This window comes from Erigeron canadensis, chromosome 7, assembly GCF_010389155.1.
Source record: "Erigeron canadensis isolate Cc75 chromosome 7, C_canadensis_v1, whole genome shotgun sequence".
Lineage (NCBI taxonomy): Eukaryota > Viridiplantae > Streptophyta > Magnoliopsida > Asterales > Asteraceae > Erigeron > Erigeron canadensis.
Window position 1 is genome coordinate 1,403,448 of NC_057767.1, and position 20,407 is coordinate 1,423,854.

The window sequence follows — 20,407 nt, forward strand, 5'->3', positions numbered from 1 at the left end:
TTTAACTTCAAAAACTTAGTTGTTTAAAATTCGAAGGGTTGGATCAATAAGTCAATACAAAACATATAGAATTAAATCATTGACAAATAGAACATAGCTTTCAAGTCCATTTTGGAAGCGATATGTTTAACTTGGTGGTGGGCTTTTTGAAAACACTGTCATCTTGAAAGGATGTTATGTCTCTAGTTTAGGTGTCTATCATTTTGATTGTATCTACTTCCTTCTTTTGAATTAATCATCGTAGCACGAAGGATACCTTATTTTGGCCCCTCAGGCACATTAGTCCTATTTATTTGTTTGCAACTTTTGTATGTGATTTTCCGTATGTTGCAGAAAGTTGGTTTTAAAATATATATATCCAAGCCGTTTATTGAAAAAAAAAAATTCCAGCATCAAAAATCAGTCAATACGACCACCACAACCATCAACTGCACATCTTTCACACATCAAAACCCAAAACAAAATAAATAGCATCAAAACGCAAAAGATCAAAAAAAAAAATTCCAAGAGCAACTATGATCCAGAATGCGTCAATAAATTCAGGAAACCTAAGCATGCAAGTTGCACCTTTTCTTGACAGAAAAGGCCGAGTTAATGACAGGCTCCTACAATAGCTAACAAGTCCAAGCAGATTAGTCTGCAAATTCACAATGAATTCTTCGCAACACAACAATATAAGAAAGCCTATGAAGCCTTGTCAGAGGGGCAAGAGAGAATGTGAGATCTGAATTTATCCAGCTCGGTAATAACCTCCTGTTGTGGACGATGTATTAAATCAATCATCCTCCATATCTGCCAAATTCAAACCATATTCAGTTTCAGGGGTTTTGAAAAAAGTGGTAAATAGATTTTAATGAAAATTTTAACCCATTTATTTAGGATAGATTACGATTATGAAATATCTCAAATAGGTCAAATCAAACAATTAGCTAAAATGGAATTTGTTGGGAATTTTTGACACAACACAGTTCATTCTAAATCTCCCAAATTGATTATCCAAAAACTCAATTTTACTTGTAATGATACTGTATAATCAAATCTAACGCTTTTGCAAAAAGTAAGGAGAAAAACATTTCTAAGTCAAACAGACACAAGCCACCCTGTTTTGACCTGACCAACATTTTGTCATCTCTGATCAATGTTTTAAATACCGGTAAATACCAGCCGGTATTACCGGTACCGGAGACCACGCCGGTATTTTAAGTCCGGTATTTTTCCGGTATTTTCACTATTCAATACCGGCCGGTATTTCCGGTTCCCGGTATTTTCCAGTATTACCATACCGGTATTTCCGGTATTTTCAAAAAATAAATTTTGATTTTTTAAAAAAATTATTTTTATGATACTTTAATGTTATTTTTTGTTATTTGTGAACATTAAAACCTATATTTTGTTATGAAATACATATTTGGTATTATTTTTGGGTAAATTATAATTGCATTTTGACTATTTTTGTTAAATTGTAACAAGTTTTGTAGGATTTTTACACAAAAAATATAATAAATTAAAAATAGTCGTACCGGCCGGTATTTCCGGTATTACCGATAATACCGGTAATACCGGAAAATTTTTCCACGCCGGTATAACTAAAATACCGGTTTTTAAAACATTGTCTCTGATAGGTTGCCATAACATAGAAGTTGATCAGTGAACTCCAGTAATGATGTAAAAAGTTAAAACACACACCTGTAAAGTTCCACCCCCACCAGTACTTTCACCATCATCAGAGACGCTAACAATTGTCCATGGATCATGTAAGTTCCAGTGAAAATCAACCACCTTGTCCCTACGATTCACACAGATGCTATTCACTTTAGTTTTATATAGATAAACAATAAACCAGTGACTAGCTATAAATGAGATACGCAGAAACATAATGCTTATAAACACAGTGTGACATATATGTCATCTTGCATAAATAGAGAGGACCATACTTAGTCCCTTTGATTGCAAAATAAACACAGTATTCGAAAAGATTGTTTAGGATTATAGTTAAGTATCGTCTAGGTCAATTAAATACCAAACAGAAAGGTATGGTTGCCGAACAAAAACAAAAAATACCAAACAGAAAGGTAGTAACTGAAAAGCCAAGGTCAGATGGAGGGCAAAGAACCCTTTAGAATGAAAAAGAAATTTCCTGACCCAAGAATTTCTTTAACACAAAAGAAAAAACATGGAATTGAATATATCCATGAAACTATGATAAGCTTTGTACCTGTGCCCAGAATGGCGGAACAATAAGCCTTCGGCAATTTTCGGGGAAGAATTAGAGAGTTCGCCAATCTGGTTGAAAACAAGCAGGTTTATTTAGACAAGGAAAAAGAGTACATTCAGTAGAAGTGGCAAGATGGATAAACGGGTCAAAACAAGGATATTTTCCCAGTTGGGAGTTGGGACTAACCTAGAACACTTTTTGGTGCTTTAAGATGTTTATTGGGGATTAAAAAATATTATATTATTTTGATAATAATCTTATTCTTTTATTAAAATCCAAATTCGTATACATTAGAATACACTTTTGGGATCTTCCGACGCGTAAGACCCTTTCATTTTTAAACCATTTTTAATCTCATGTGGCATGCGAGAGAAGAAAAAGCGCCCAGGCCGACTGACTACAGGGTAAATGGGTTAAAACAGCCACTTCTGAAAAAGGGTGCTCAATGAAGACATATGGAGTGCACAACAAAGATAGGCTTCAGACCTTATTATGATCCCAGATGTTCAAGATTCCATCCTCTGCTGAACTACCAAAAACAGATGCTTTGTCCGGAGACCACTAAAACATAAAAAGAAAAGCTATAATTATATTTAAATGATCTAGAAGATTTATAAAAATTATTAACAAGTTATACCTGCACACAAAGAACAGCAGCAGTGTGATTTTCAAATATATGTATGGGTGATCCAACCCCGTTAGCAGTGAAATTCCGACGATCAAACAATCGAATAGTGTTATCAGCAGACCTAAAAGTAAACAATTTAGTAATGTAAGTGACTGCTTTAACAACTATCTATCCCTTATTGCACACTTTGCTCATTTATTTAGTTTACTTGATATCTAGAGCAACCAAAGCAACACGTAGAGAAAGAAGAATGAAATGGATGCTAAAACTCTAAAAGTGCCTAACTATACAATCATGAAGCTCAAAGATAACGGAAAACAATAGTTCTATGGAAACATCTTGCATTGATGTTATGGTTCCTATCGAGCCCATAATACAGAAGTAGATGTAAAGAGGGCAAAATGAGCCAGTTAACCAAAAGGTCAAAATGTCCAATGGTATGAGTCGGGTCGGGCTGACTTGAAACACATTTGGTCCTAGTTTTATAAACGTTTTATAAACCTTAATTGTGCCAAATAATTATTACGGAAATAGATTATGTCAATAAGCAATCTAACCTTTTGGATATAATGATTCAGAAGGTTATAAGCATTCAAAGAAACAGTGTGCGACATTCAACCCATTTGACCCATTTACCTAAAAGTAGTTTGTTTAATTACCGCCTATAAATAGAAGACATCATATATGTTAATTACTTAATTACCCCGTCAATATAAGATTTTCATCTATCGGATTCCAATCAACACAATGAAGATCAGCATTGTGTGCTTTCTCAACCTGCAAGAAGTACATAAAAGATAAAGATAGATATATACATCCGCTAAACAACGGCAGGTAAAACTACAAAAATACTTGTCAGGCAACATAGAATTGCACGTGTACGAATGTCATCTGTGCAAGAAGTCTCAACGACTAAGAATGACAATAAGACTTATTTAGTGAGTATAAACCGATGTTAAAGCCCTGTTACTCTATACAGGCTGATTATGATGGCAAAAAGTAAGTAGTAACAAACCAATAAAGTCACTAAGATAACTAAGTAGTCAACTCAAAAAAACAATCACAGCTTATTGGAACCCCTATGGTTAAACATACAAGTGGCCAAACGGCTAGGTCAGGCTATGAGTAACAAGTCAAAGCAGATGACTTCTTGCATGGGTCAGGTCAACCGGAAACATTTTTGTTCGGATGTTTATTTTTATTATATTTTAGATAGCTAGCATGTCAGATATGATCGCAAAAATTACTCTATATCCTTCAATTTAAAATAACACGATTTAGCTGTTCTTTTCATTTTAATTGATTCATATAAAACACAACCCATATGTAGCCATTTATATATAAATGTGCCACCCCCACCTAAGGCGCATGAGGAAGATACCTTGACAACTGGAGAAGAGCCTGTTCTTGCATCCCACAGGATAAGACATGAATCATCACCAACACTACAGAATTCTTGTGTACTTCACAAAAGTGAAACAAGCACCCAGTTAGCTAATTAGATATATCATTTACAAGAAGACATTATGTTTCACAATATAGATAGTGTAATAAACCTAGAGGGGCAGAACTGCACATCTTCAACAGTATCATTATGCCCTTGGAAGACACCCCTTGCTTGAATAACAGGGCTCTCAGTACGCTTATCGTCAGACCCATCAGTCTTTGGGCTCTTGTTTCCGTTAGGCTGTGTTGCCAATGTAGATACATGATCATGAATACTCCACAAGACAACTGACTTGTCCTTGCCTGCCAAAACATAAACGACACAAACTTGGATTACGTATGTAAACCAAAATGTGAGAATAGTAAAGTAAATTGCAAAGAAAACAACGGAAGAATAAAGGTTCTACTCTGATTAACACATATTAATGTAATCAAACTATTGCACTCACATAATCTCAACTTGGAGCGCATAACAAATATATCTAAAGCTATTAGTGCTCTTTTGTGTGTCAAATGCTAGAAATTTAAATAAACAAACAACGAAAAACTCTAAACTCGCCTCATATCACAGTTAAGCTAGTAACGGCATAATGATAACCCTATCTTATGCTAAAGTATAAATTACCAAACGACTGAAAGAAGAAAAATAAATTCAGACAAGAATATCGTGCAGGCAATTAAATCATTTAAGTTCGCAACAAATATCTGTGTGCCCCTCATGTGGTCATTTTAGTAAAGACATATAACAGAATAAACACCCTATTGTTTCACTCCAATTACAACCGCTAAAACAAATGTTTTCAGTTCTATTACGAATTTCTCTTTCTATATCAGCATCAACCACAACTAAAATAATCATATTTAACAAAATATGTCAAGAAAATGTCCTAATGTATTACCTCCAGATAGTACAAAGGGTTCACTTCGGCACATGTCAAGGGCAAATTCAGCATTTTCTTGATGACCAGACAAGATCTGTAAAGTAAACAAGATAAATATGATATAGAAAGGATGAAATTGAGGTACAGATAAGAAAAGAGGGAAAATAGCCAAAATAAATATAAAAAAAAACTGTGTACATAGCCACTAGAAGTGGCTAGATGGGAAGCATTGAGAAGCTGGATATCAGGCCAAGCAGGTAGAGATAAATCGAGTACAGTCAGGTTGACCAAGTAACATTTTTGTCCATTATTTATTACAGTAGAGATTAATGCATCAATTATGATACAAAAAACACTGTTGTAATTTTAGTAAGTAACTCAATCTGAAACTGAATAGAAATGAAACTAGAAAATTGTGGACATAAGAAATAGACTTGGGCGACTTTCAACCCCTTTGACTCATTCTGCTTCTTGATTGGCCCATTAGACCCAACTTAAATGAAACACAACCCATATCAACCCATTGAAAAGTGAATGGGCAAAATTGCCATATCTAATAGCCACAAACATCCGCAAAGATACACAAAGAAAACTCAAAGCTACTGATCCCAGAAAAGCTCCTACCAAATCCGGTCGCGACTCGGTGGCTCCCAAGACAGCATGGCGATTAGGCTGAGATTCAACATCCCAAATAAGGACCTGATTTAAAGAGAGGGCAAGGGGAAAGTGAGGATAAATATAATAGATGATATCGTAAATGGTCTATCTATCAAAACCAGCCATACATGTTAACATAAAGAGTACATAAATTGAGTGCATACATCAGGACTGTCAGTGTGGGTAGCTACTATGTTGTTGTTCTGAGGCAGCTCCCTGATACGATTTACCTGCAGATATATAAGAAAAACCAAAAAAAAATAAAATTACATCTTTAAGAAATACAACATAAGCAATAACGATTCAGTAAGATATGCGTACAGGAGTAACATGAGTGCTTGAATATATATGCCTAGATCAAATAACAAAAGAGGTGGCTAGGATTCATTTTGATCATACTCTTTGCTTAAAATGTTTCTCTCACAAAAGACATATTGGTGTTAATTGCATTTGCAACCAGTTTCAACTAAAATGATCCGCTCAATTTTTAAAAAAAAAAAAAACTCCCACCACATGGATGGACTATTATATAAACAATGAATAGCGACTACATGAAAATGAAAACAAGTAAAATTATGAGAAGGGGATTAGATAGCACTGAAAGTTACCTCTCCGGGATGTATAATGGTTTTATACTTCTTCACATAAGGTGACCGTGCTTCTTCATTGAACTACGGAAAAAAGAAATTGTTATTCAAATCATACCAGAAGCGTAAAGTGAAGGAAGAACAGGTATTCGTTTGACTTTGGGACTCACCTGTGATATGTGTTCTGCAGCTGCTACCCTAGGTTTAACAATTTCACAATTTGCTATCACAAGTGTATTTGGTACACTGCCATCGGTCTGTGAATGAAGAAGTTCAGATAACAATGTCAGAAGATGCAACACAAAAGACACATTCACATTTTGTACCAGAACATAACAAAAAAAGGGACAAACTTAGATGCTGAAATGACAATATTACTTTCAGACTAAACGAAATTAAACAAATAATATTTCTAAGAATTTCATCAGTTGTTGAGAAAATTAGTATCTAACATTCAAAATTGTAAGAAGCTTCATAGACCGGTTTCTCATATCAGAAAACTTCATATATATAGTTTTCACCTATAAATATAAAAAGTAGTAGTTTCCTATACTAGAAACACATAACTGACTAGCTGTCTAATTTGAGTTAGCAACAGTTTCAAACATCAGACGACTATCTCTTCTACTTATTTTTCCTTTTAGTTTATGGCTTCGACAACACAGAAACAGACCAGATGCACCCAAGTGTCTCGACGACAATGCCATGATAGTATGCTCACATGACAAACAGGTTTATCATATGCGCTTGTTTTCTTTTGCTAAACCATGAAATCTAATTCATAGCAAATCAAGAACATAACTTTACCTGCTCTGAGAGGTAGAGTCGTTGACGATTCTTGTAAGTAGCTCGCTCTAACTGCGGTCCCCATCTAGCAAGCAGTCAAATTTAGCATTATATAACCAACATAAGGGACTCGACATGACTACGCGAGCCTTGTAAACAAATTTGGCCACAGCCCCTTAAAATGTCTATAAAACTCTATATCTCTAGTACTATTTTTTTTTTTTTTATCTTTAAGTTTATTCCAAAGTTAATTGGCCCACCAACAAACATAAATTTATCGCCAGCTTTATTACCATTTTTTTTCAAACATTCAGTCGGTATGCGGCATCAGGAAACCTCAACGTATAATACTTATGATTTTATTTAAAACATAATTTGAAAGGGCCAAATTTGGTTTTTATTACTACCCATTACAATTTAAACTTTTGTTAATTTACAAAAAAATCTCAGATAAGTTTATAAATATGAAAGAAAAAAATGAGAAAAACAAAACCCTAGGAATTTAATTAGGATAAATTTTTGAAGAAAAAAAAATACAGACCTGCAAGAAAGAGAAGGCCAAAGAAGGTTATGATTAGCAAACCAGTCATATAAAATCGGAACAAGATATTTCCACTGTGAGTATCGCTCGTCCACCGGCAACTGTCGTACTCCGGCGCCGGCGGCTTTTTCCGGATTCATTTTCTGAAGAGAAAATAATAATTGTTTTGGTTTTCCCGCCTTTAAATTTTGGGTGAAATGTTTGATAGAGAAAAAAGTGTGGGGACTAAATATTATTTTTGTTTTTAAGAGTGGATTATTCGCACCGCATTGTTATCAGCCTCCAATAGAAAAATCTCAATTAAACAGTTAAAAGACATAATATCTATCTATATCTATAATTTATATAAATCTTATAAAACATATTGATATTTCTAATTTTAAAAAATTTAAAACTTTTTTACATTTAAAATATCCTTATTTCTTAATCTTAAATCTCATATACACCTAATCTATACTTTTGTACTATATTCAATAAATAAACAAACCCCCTATTTAAAAGTTATGAAATAATTATTCAAATACCATTAAATTACAATAGCAGTCATTTATCTAAAATATCTTCATTAACCTTTTAAATCAATTACCTTTACATCAATCATCTACACCACATGACGCTGCCTCCACCATTACATCGTTGCCGCCGCATTACGGGTACCGCGCTTTTAATTAGGATAAAACCATTGCTCTTTTGCAAAACTTATACATGTGGAAGTTTTTTTTGTGAATTTCTTTATAATGTTTTTTCCATGTCTCGAATTCGAGACCTCTAACATATAAAGTTGGTACTCAATCATCGAGTTATAATGAAAACAACGGATACATCGACCTTTGAGTGTAATTCTACTGACCATGTTTTTAGTATGGATCATGTATCATAGCAGATTGTCTAAATTATGTTATTTTAATCGAGTCCCTACTAAATAACTTTCTTAACCAGTACTTAATAGAAATAAAATTCCATAATAGTCAGTGAGTGACGGAACTTGAATATCGTTATAGGAGGGGTCAAACATAAATTTTAATTTTGTTTTTAGATTTAATATTTATTTTAAATTTTTAAGGGGGTAAATAAATATAAATTTTATGTTTTACCTTCAAATATTAAATAATTATTAATTATAATACAAAATTTTGGAAGGACAAGAACCCCTTATGGTCCTATTGATCTTCCGCCACCGAGTCAACCTAAAGATACGATAAGATAAGAGAAAACCTTGTTTTCTAAAGCTTAAACTTAAATTTCTCAAATCCAAATCATCATATAGAAACTCTTTTATTAAACTATTACCAAACTAGGAAGTTGAACACCCGCGATGCGGGGTGCAATAATCGTGGATGCGTGATGCCGCAGATAAATGGAAATATATTTATTTAAGGGCAACGTTACAACCACGTCCAAAAATGCCACTCCATTCAAACAATCAAACCCAAACAAAAGAACCCAAAAACGGAACAAAAACAAGAAAAATATAAAAAAAACTACTAAACAAAAAACCGCAAAACATATATATGAAACAAACCTTACCAAATAAAAAAACCAAGAAAAAAAATCAAAGGTTTTTTAAAAAATCAACATATTATAAAGGAAAAAAGGAACTAAAAAACAAAAAAACTATCTAGAAAAATTAAAATAAATAAAATAAAAAAATAAATTGTTCACAAAACTTTAACATAAAAAGGTTTTAAAAATAAAAATATTATAAAGGAACAAAAGTGTTAAATTAAAAATATAAAAACAAAAAATTAGTAAAAAAAAAATATAACTCAATTAAATACAACTAAAAAATGATAAAAAATATTATAAAGGAACAAAATTTTAAGTTTAGAAAAAGTGTAAAAAAATAAATTATATAAAACAAATTATTAGGTTAGAAAGAATAATAAATAAAACAGAGAGGCTGAAAAGGAAAAAAAGAGAAAGAGTAGGGAGCAAAGTGAAAAAACCTTTAAAACAAATACCAAAGAAAGAAAAGGATGGGGGAGAAGGGGTTTTGAACCCAAGATCTTAAACCCCAAAGACATAAACCTCAACAATTTAACCAAACCAATATTTAGTTTTATGAATGATAAAATTTATATTTATCTTATAAACGCGAATAAGGACAAAAAATTACTGTTCATTAACTTGACCATTAATGGTATTAGAATAAGCAAAGTTTAATATAAGATTTCATTTTTAAAAGTAATAAAAGACAAAGCCTATTATTGGGCTTGCCTTTATTAAACACAGAGTAATATATTTAAATGTTTAGTTCTTTTAATGATATACAAGTATAAAATAATATTTAAAAATTTTTTATTTCTAAATTAACTTTTTTTTTTCAGGACATAACTTCTTTTTAGTTAAAAAAAAATGGTTGTACTCATTCATTGGTAATTTGTTCATACTCTGTGAAATGATCATTTTGGTTGAACTATGTGTATTATAAACCAATTGGATGTCACTGAACTGCTAACTACTAACTATTAACTTGTTTTTCGAAAAAAATAAAAATATAAATAATTAAATTATATTTTAGAAAAGACGAAAGAACAAATTGCTTTTTGCTCATTGAGTGACTGCACGCAACGTGAGTAGTTATGTACTTATGTTCTAATTTAGCTTAAATACAAAAAAAACAAACCATTATACTCAAATATATTACCAGTAAACCATCTCATTCTTTACCCTTCTACATTTTAAATAGTGAGTGAAATAAAAATCTCATTTCATGTGAAGTATGGAATTGAGGTAGCTCAATCATCCGGTCCTTTTTCGTTTTTTCGCTCTGTAATGTTATTTATTTGGATTTTGTCTAGAATTTTTTTGTTTACAATCACACCCGGATGTGAAAGGGTTATTTGAATTAGAAAATAAAAAGAGAACGCCTTGATTGATAATTGAGAAAAGGTTAAGTACCTCGATTGAAAAATGAAACCACCATACTGCCGTCACGGCCACCATCAACATAAATACTACTCTACGCCGTCATCACCACCAATAGTCGTCGACATCACCTCCTATTGCTGAAACCACCAGACTGTCGTCACGGCCAGTACTGTTGTATTTTACGAGTACCATGCTAATTATAGTAAAGTAGACAACCAAAGTACCTTTAGAAGTAATTGGCCACATTCCTAAATTACACTAGTGTCTTAGATAGAACCAGAACTCTCAAAAAACTCTCTATTAATCCATCTTTTATTAATCCAAGTCAATTGTTATATTTTTACTTTTATTGTTATTGTTTTCGACAATATTTCAATATATTTACTTTGATTTTAGTTAGAATTCTTACATTTGAATTATCAGATTGATTTTATAGGTTGTTATATTCAAATTTACAATTTTCTTTAGGTTATATATATTTTATTTAATTATATTGAAAATGTCGTAACTTTTTTGTGTATTTGATACGGGTTAACATTTAAACATACTACATATAAAATCTAGGAAAAATAATACAGTAGTAGGAAAAATAAAGTTCGAAAAAAAGATGTAAGAAGTCATAAGAACCTTGGGCCAATTGGTAAGTCGCAAGTCTAAGACCCGATTGCCATGAAAGAACAGTCGGCATAGCAATCGGGATGCCTCCGGTTAAAAGCACAAAGAGATTATTGCCTATCTTGAATCAAGAATATTACAATAATTTCAACAAACAATTGGCCGTATTGACCACAGTCAAAAGTTAATAAGATAATTAAAAAAGGTAAAATCTTGAAACCCAACTGATGAACAAAATTACTCGTACACGGAAGGTAAGAATCTTTTTCATGCTCAACATACTTTTCAACGTGATTGACTGTTCGTGCTATCAAAGGCAGTATCAAAAAAAAAAATCAAACTTAAAAATACATGACAAAATCTAAATTTTTAGGAAAGCATTTGCCTCCTTTGCCCCCATGTGCTACCGCCACTGAGTGCTATCAACTAGAAGGACAACTTTTCCAATTAACGTGCAGACCATGGTAGCGATCAACCGATCACAACCGCCTCGTAAACATGGTCTCTAGGACGTTTTCTGACCGAAAGAAACTCATGGGTTAGAGATGACTACAAAAGATGGTAATTCATTATGAAAACGATCAAGTAGCAATTATACAAAATTAAAGACAGTTTTATATATACTAATTACATCACCCGGTCAATGTTTAAATTTTAAATGGCCACCTCTAAGCATACGACTATACAAGCATCTGCAGAAATGACGTCACCTAGTTTTATATATACTAATTACATCACCCTAAACTAAACTAGAAACATCGTCTTCATTGCATCTCTCATTGTGTAAGATAATTCCAACACCAATTGAAAAACTCCAAAGAACTTATCCAAGCACGCAAGGACACCTGTAGCATAATCAATATATAAGCTAAAGTGTTAATGTTTAGCAGTGATTAGATTATAGTAAAAGTTTGTTTTTGTTTTCAATCACAATTAACACAGTAAACTAGAAAGAAAAAAAAAAGTTGGAAGATTGAAATCCTCTATAGTTCAAATGAATTTTATATGTAAAGTTGAGGGATTTTGACCATTGGATTAAAAAATCAATGATTAAGATTAAAAAGTTATCTTTGAATCTTAACCATTGATTTTAATCCTAGGTCAAGATTCCTTAACTTTACTAATAAAGTTACTTTTAACTTTCGAAGATCTCTATACTTGAAGATAAGTATTTGTATGTACACCCACGCCGTATATGGTATGTGTCAACATGACGTGTTTAAAACTGTCCTATTTTGGCACGTCACCCGACCTACCAATCATACTAGTTTTAATGCACATTGAGTGAGCTTTCAAGGCATATACTTGCTAACCTGATATGGAAGTCGGCTCATCAATGAATCAACATGAAATGAGTTGGGATCCTTAAAGAAGTTAGCTTTAAGGGAGGAAAGAAAAATGTTGTTTTTATTTATTTATTTTTTAGAATGGATTTTCAAAATAAAAAACTATAGTTGAAAAAAAAAATGAAAATGAAAAAATAAAGAGAAAAAATAACTATAAACCACACTCTCTATTTTCTTCTTTCCTTAAGCCACCTTCTCACTTGATCCCTATCACACACACACACACACAAACACTACATATATGTTTTTTACGAACGACATTTTATCCTACTGCTACACCTAAAGTTCACGCATGTCTGAAATGTAATTTATAACTTTTTTATTTTTAAAAAACCCTCTCTTAGTCCACCTTCACAAATGTTAAATGTAAGACCCGAACCAGATGAATTCTCTCAAAGTTAAATTAAGACCTTTTATACGTATGTATATATATACATATATACATGATCATGTTCAACTAAAACAAATATTAAAATAAAACAAATATGACAATCATTATCTCCTTGTTGAAAATAGGTATGTATTAGGATCGATATTCATAAATCATGGAAGTCATCATGATTAGTTCGTTAATCTTTAATGCATCGGTTTTATACACTTAATTGTCTAATCTTCGTACATTATTAGTTTTATATATTTATACTAGGTATTTTATCCGCGCGATGCACGCGACTGTTTAAGATTTCCACACGCCCGTTTAAGTTATCGTTAAACCAATTTTTAAAAAATCAATTTAGATGTAGACATTAATGATTGCTAAAAAGTATATTCTATTAAATTGTATCATTCCTTGGCCTTCTAATTATTAATACAACCATTTTATTTATGGAGATTTATATATAAAATATTCGGTATGATGTCATATGAGTATATGACCAAGGTTTTTTATTTTTTATTTTTTCACAATAGCAATCTATTATTTTCATTATCTTTTGTTTTACGTTATTTGTGGCATGTTAGACCAATAGTGGTTCACAAAACTGCATTGGTTTGGTTATTTTTTTGAACATATATCGTTCACATTTTAAACATTACCTTTTGATAACTTTTTTGTAACATTCATAAATTTTGACCCTTTGACTTTTATGTAAAATGCTTAGTAAATTCAAATAAAGAATAATTTAACTCCTTTGAGATTAAATGATGGGCAAAACCCTTAATGGGTCACTTGACCACTCGTTGGATGGTATGATCTTAGATGACAAAAGCAACAATTTAACTGAGCTAGTAATGTGTGAAGCAGGTCAACTCATGACCCAAGACCCATGACCCAACCTTATCCCAACCTCCACCCCATTCTTTCCACCCATTTATTCACTCTTCTCTTTCTTTCTCTATCTTCTCCAAGAACACACACACAATCAATCTCTCTCTTTCTCGTATTGAATAATTAAAGACGACGATGCATCTTGATTGTGTGTACGTACATTTGCTGTTTTATATACTAACAACACAATGAATTACATATATACACATATATATAGGGGTGAGATATTTTAAGACCACCTCTTATTTTAGGACCAACTAGGACCATTGATTTTGTACACCATCATCATCTACTACGATATACAAGATTTTTTTGTAAAAACACTAAGACTTTTCGGCGACGGACCCACCAGAAAATCATGTGTAAGTTATGTGTAAGTTAACTTACACATGATTTTTCTGTGGGCCCATCGCTGGAAAGTCTTAGTGTTTTTACAAAAAAGTCTTGTATATCGTAGTAGATGATGATGTTGGTGTGTAAGTTACAAAAATCAATGGTCCTTTTTTGAATTTTTTTAGTTGGTCTCAAATTATCTTTCCCCTATATATATATATAGTATATATATAGGTATATATATATATAGGGTAACACTCCAGTGAGAACTTTTTTAAAATAAGAACGGTGAGAACACTTAAAAACATCATTTTAATGCATTAAAAGTCCATAAAACTAACATAGTGCTTAACTAATCGGAAAAGTCCATAAAAACATCATTTTGGTCATGAATATTTTTGTATCTTGTAAATAGATGTAACATGGAGTAGCAAATCGTTGAAGTATCCGTTATCATTTGGGAAATCTCTAAGCAAAAGCTAAATGTTTTTGTTATAATATAATACAAAATCGGAAAAAATATTTGCCAAAGATTCAACATTTAATAACATCTTACGTTTCAAGGTGAAGATGCTCTATAATTGTTCAGATTCCTACTGTTTTAATAATTATATAGATAGATTTTGTGGATTTTCATCCAATCAGTTTTATTATTTTAGTCATGTTTAAGATCTTGCGAATGCTGTCTTATATAACTATATAAATATATACATATCAATCTTATTTACTTTTAATTAGAGAGGTTAAAAATGAGATAAAATCATGAACACACATTCAGTTAATTAATGGTCCATAATTGGTGGTCCTACTCCTAATTTGATAATTATGCGTGAATTAAATATAATTAAATTAACCAGCATGTGAACAATGTATATCCTAGGAAGAATATTTTATATGTGTGTGATTTGTTTATATTAAGGATGAGTTATTATGTATCATAAGCATATGATCAAACCCATCGATCAAAATACAGATAAACACTTGAGCCTAAACACGATATATATGAACAAAGTATCCTAGGAAGAATATTTTATATGTGTGTGATTTGTTAATATTAAGGGTTGTGGCTTCTTCTTCTTAATTTACACATTCTAAACATATATGCTTATGGAGTGTATAGTATGTTCTCCAACTACCAAGAAACACATATGGACATCAAATCTCTGATAGACTTTAGGGAAACAGAAATTTGTTGCAAAACGCAATTACTACAACTATCACAGTAGTATCACGGCATTACCTTAATTAATTAGGAGTTGAAATTAGACAAATTGGTTTCATACAAATTACCGCATATATATATACACACAATTGTCGACGATAATGGAACTTCAACCCAATATCTCTTGGTAGTATGATTTATTTAACAGAGCATATATCTAAAATCCATGAGACCGCTTTGCTGACTATTATCGTGTCGTAGTGTGCATGGATATCTTGCTAGGGTAATTAATATACTAGTATAATATCTCGATCGCATGCATGCGAAAATCATGCAATTAACTTGAATGAATTTAATTAAAAAGGAAAGAAAAAGACAATATATGGTGGTCCTAATCTTAGTTATGATAAAACCGAGTTTGAATTAATTATAATTATAAATTAAATCAAATCAACCAGCACGTGAACAATGTATTTTAGGCAGAGAATTTTATGCGTCTATTGTAGTATATAAGGGATGAGTTGTTATGTATCATTAGCACATCAAAACCATACTCTACTATTGATTAAGTAGCTATATATTATTTATCCTACAAGTTAACATTGCAAGCTAGCCATGGCAACATTACTACTCCCAAGTTTTTTCATGCTACATTCCGGAGGTAAATACTTGAGCCTAACGGAGAATAACCCGCCAACAGCCAACCTACCATCAGGGATCTTGAAGTTCGATGAACAAACATGGACTAGTCCACGAACCAAGTTTGCAGCCGAGCCAGCAGCTGGCGGGTTGTATCACATAAGGTCGGTGTACAATAATAAGTATCTGGTAATTATCGGTTCATCAAATTCTTGGATTGTTGCATCCGCCAAGAAACCAGAGGAAGACACATCCAAAGGAGCGTCGTGCACGTTGTTTGAGCCTTATTCCTTGCCAAATGATGATCAAACTACTATAACAGCTACTGTCCGCTTACGCCACGTTGGGACCGGGATTTCCGCAACGTTAAGCCCGGGGCCTGCAGATGATGATGATGATGATGATCATGGCGTGCTACTACTATCCTCCTCCACATCTACTACTGGATCCTCTTTCATTCTCAGGGATAGTGAGACTGCGTTGGTACTACCCTCTCGAGTCGCGTTCAGATCTCAAGACATAAATAACGGCGATAATTACCTGGGCTCGATTTGGCTGTATGGTAAATTCATGTATCAGCAGTTCCGGTCCGGATTGGATATCGGAGATCCACGGGTGTCCAAGGAGCTCCTACCCATTAATAATGAAGTTAATTACTATCATATAATGGACTTGTACAATGGCAGATTATGGACACGTGCGGATGGCTGGATAAGGGCTGATGTGGATGATCCAAGCCTGTCGGACTCATTTTCCTTCGTCCAAATTAAAGACAACGTTTTTGCTCTACGCAGTTATGGCGGTGTGAATCAATACTTCTGCGGTCCATACACCGAGGACGCTTCCGTTAACTGTTTAAACGCGGCTTATCCTAGCATCTCAAAGGAGACGAGGCTGGTCATTGAAGAGGCTGTACTTGAAAGGGAGATCAAAGATGTCGAATACCGGATCGGAGACTCGAGGGTCTATGATGAGCAACCCGTGGAAGTTGACCATGAGTACGGAACCAACAACTTGCCAACCGACACCTCAATGACCCTCGAGTTTACCACCACTGATTCCAGGACCACTAGCTGGAATAACAGCGTGTCAGTCCAATTAGGTGTAAAAGTGACGTTCGAGACCACTTATGTACCATTTATCGCCAAGTCGACCGTCGAGCTGTCAGCCGAATTTGGCTATACGCATGAGTGGGGAGGGGAAGTAACAACACAACATGAAAGAAAGTCGAGTTACACCGTTACGGTTTCGCCAATGAAGACGGTAAAGGTGACGATGTTGGCTACCACAGGTAAATGCGATGTTCCCTTCTCTTACACTCAGCGTGATCTTCTGCCGTCGGGTGAATGGGTTGAAACTAGAAAGGATGACGGCATTTTCAAAGGCCTCAACTCCTATGACATTCATTATAAATCAGAGGAAGTCGACCCAGATGATCAGGAGTAATTAAGCCGCCCGATTGATACTAAATGATGGAAAACTATATATATATATATATAGTACATGGAAAAACTTAATAATGCATGCCTTGTGTGCTTCGTTTTTCTTTCGTGTGTGTGTGTGTGATTTTATAGCCGCCTTTTCTTTCATGTAATGTAATGTAATGTAATATATTTTCCGTGTGTTTGAATAATGCAGCACTTGAATGTGTGGAAAATTCTTTTGAAACGGTGGTTTTTTAAGGGTGTTTTGTCAACAAGTTTTCGGAATTTTCTTTTTGTGAAAGTGGGTAAACCGGTACTCCCAATACCGGTTTCATATTTTTGGCTCGAACCCGGTATTCACAAAATGGGAAAGGATTCTCTCAAGTTCTCCCAACTTGACTAGTCAAGTTGGGATAATCTTGTCCCTTGGATGAAAATCAAGGGTTGAGATTTAAATATTATCTTTAAATCTTGACCTTTGAGAGAACCCCCTCCCTCGCAAAATCCCCGGGTTCGAAGTACGTACAGCCTTTTTCAGAGGAACAATGAGCATTGCAGGAGGATGTGACGATGATAGGACAACTCACTGCTAAACCGATTTTCCAAATAACTGTTTCGCATGTCGCGACAAAAAAGACACCATGCATGATTAATTCAATTTACGCAGACAATACTATATATACATATATATACATGTTTTGGATAGCTAATACAGCAGATGCAAGGAGTAACATGATCGGGGAGATTGAGAACCGGTGGTGTATTATATTCTCTGGTGTGGGATATGCATTTTTTCGGTCGTATAAAAACTAGGAAGAAGAAAAGTGAAACCGGTGGTGTATTATATTCTCTGGTGTATTATAGTATGTTGCAATCGCTTCCGTCATCGATGTGCATCTTATCCACCCATCTTTCTTGCAATATTGCTTTGATTGTTATTAGATCATCCGAGACGTTTGTTCCTAATATTAGGGGGAATGAAATTTATTCTACGCTCTGAATTAGTGCATCAACTCCCTTTCTTTTCTCGACTTGCCTTTCCCTTCTTATTGTGTAGATTGTTGCCTGGGTGTTGTTGTTTTTCTGCTCCCTAGACTCGCTTGTTGCTTGTCTTAGTTGTTGTCGGATTCCTTTTACCAGATGTGCCAATTTACCTGTTTTAATGGCTTCATCGATTGCTTTCCTCAGTTGTATACACGAGTTTGTGTCGTGCCCTGTATCATTGTGGAAATCACAATATTTGTCTTTATCTTTCCTTCCCCTTTCTCTTAAATTTATTGGGATGGGGAATGTTTTTCCCACTGCCTCTGTGAGCAATATTTCCTTTGGGGTCTTTGTCATCTCTGGGAGTGGTATGTTATGATCTTTTCTTTTATCTTCCTTATTGTATGGACTATATCTTCCTTGTTGATCTTTGTTTGGTTGCCACTTTCCCTTTTTGTATCTTGTATCGTCCAAATTACTTGCTCCGATTTCTTTTGTATCTAGGAATTTGTGGGCTTTTTTCTTTGCTTCATCGAATGCTTCTGCTAAATCTGTGTTTAAGCATTCGACCAACTCTCTGTTTCGACAACCATGTGTGAGGCCAGAAACTCTCTATGATTCTGGCAATCCTGTGATTTCTTGTGACTCCACAGTGAACCTTTTTATGAAATCCCTAGAGGTTTCATTTTCTCTCTGCTTTATGTTATGGGCTGCCACATGTGTCTTCTAATGCTTCTTCTGTTGGCAGAAGTGCGATAAAAACTTTGTTTTGAGTTCATCGGCGACGCCTTTTCCTTTCTTCAGAGTGGCATCAACAACATCGAAAGGAGAGCCAGAAGAACCAACGTCAGCAACTTTCCTCTTTGAAGACATTATGGAAGATCTGAAACAAATAAAAACAACGTAAAAAAAAGAGAAGAAGAAAGAAGGAAATAGTTACAGTTGACGGCGACGGTAAAGGGGAACACTAACAGGGAGTAAATGGAAAGATGGCAAAAAAATAATGACAGAATTGATTAAAAAGGACTTTTATAGGAAGGAGGATGAAACCCTATCCGTCGATATAGAAACTCGGGATACGTGAAGGACTTCTTGGATTGCATCTACCACAACACGTCCTCACTAATTATCAGTTAGACAATGATAGTCCAAGACAATGTTTATTTTGCATTAACATCCCCTTGGACTGGGGGGCTTGATGACACACTCTGCCTGAGGTACGAAGCGCGTCACGAAGGTTGTACGTAACAAAGGTCGTATAGAAGATAAAAGAGGAAAAGAATTGCTTCCCTACAAAATAGGAAAACCCTAAATCTTGGCTTATTTTCCAAGCCAAGATTGTCCTATAAAAAGAGACCTCACGAAGGCACCATATATACATACGCAATATAATCAGATCCAAACTCATCCAAACAACGCAACTACACATACAATTGGCGTAAAGAGATTCACTCTACCTTTGGGGAATCGCCAACAAACGACCAAAAACACCCATCATCTTTTCTTCTTAACCTAATCTCGGTTTGGTGTACAAACACGTAGCGTTTTCAAAACTTTTTTTTTTTCATAAAATCAAGTGATGAGAATGATCTAAATGTGATTTTGTTCTATAATATCTTCGTAAACGAATATAATATATGTTGCAAAAAATTTTATCGAAATCTATTGAGTAACGAAGCGGTGATTACATATTAGAAGTGCTTTTTCTTTAATTATACAGAGAAAAAATCATTTAATATTAGATTTTCTCTTGTAATTATATATTTTTTATTAACAAAGACGGAATCTCATTTTGAAGTCTATGTAGGTTGTCACGTATTATTAGCAAATGATCCCACTTTAGCTACCAAACGAATGTTTCATCATTAGGTCTTCAAAGTCATATCTTGCGCTGATGTCATTGTGACATCGTTATTATGATGTCATCTTGATGATGTCACTTTACTAACAAAACGCTGATGTGAGCATTAATCATATTTACGTTTTTAGTCCCTATAGTTTTATATTTGACTTGTCTCTGAAGTA

At 33.7% G+C, this 20,407-nt stretch overlaps 2 protein-coding genes across 2 annotated transcripts; one reads left to right on the top strand and one right to left on the bottom strand.

Moving 5' to 3' along the window:
• Positions 1 to 468: 468 nt before the first annotated feature.
• Positions 469 to 7,994, bottom strand: LOC122607620 (WD-40 repeat-containing protein MSI4-like). Its single transcript, XM_043780636.1, has 15 exons — positions 7,742 to 7,994; positions 7,222 to 7,285; positions 6,585 to 6,671; positions 6,436 to 6,498; positions 5,992 to 6,057; positions 5,795 to 5,869; positions 5,189 to 5,264; positions 4,400 to 4,592; positions 4,225 to 4,306; positions 3,547 to 3,620; positions 2,853 to 2,964; positions 2,702 to 2,776; positions 2,216 to 2,283; positions 1,687 to 1,786; positions 469 to 792 (listed from the first exon to the last, which is right to left on the bottom strand). The coding sequence occupies exons 1-15, from the start codon at positions 7,879 to 7,881 to the stop codon at positions 685 to 687; spliced, it is 1,383 nt and encodes a 460-aa protein (XP_043636571.1). The 5' UTR covers positions 7,882 to 7,994; the 3' UTR covers positions 469 to 684.
• A 7,956-nt stretch (positions 7,995 to 15,950) lies between these two features.
• Positions 15,951 to 17,420, top strand: LOC122607115. Its single transcript, XM_043780031.1, has one exon. It carries the CDS (start codon positions 15,951 to 15,953, stop codon positions 17,418 to 17,420), a length of 1,470 nt encoding a protein of 489 aa, XP_043635966.1.
• The last annotated feature ends 2,987 nt before the right edge of the window (positions 17,421 to 20,407 follow it).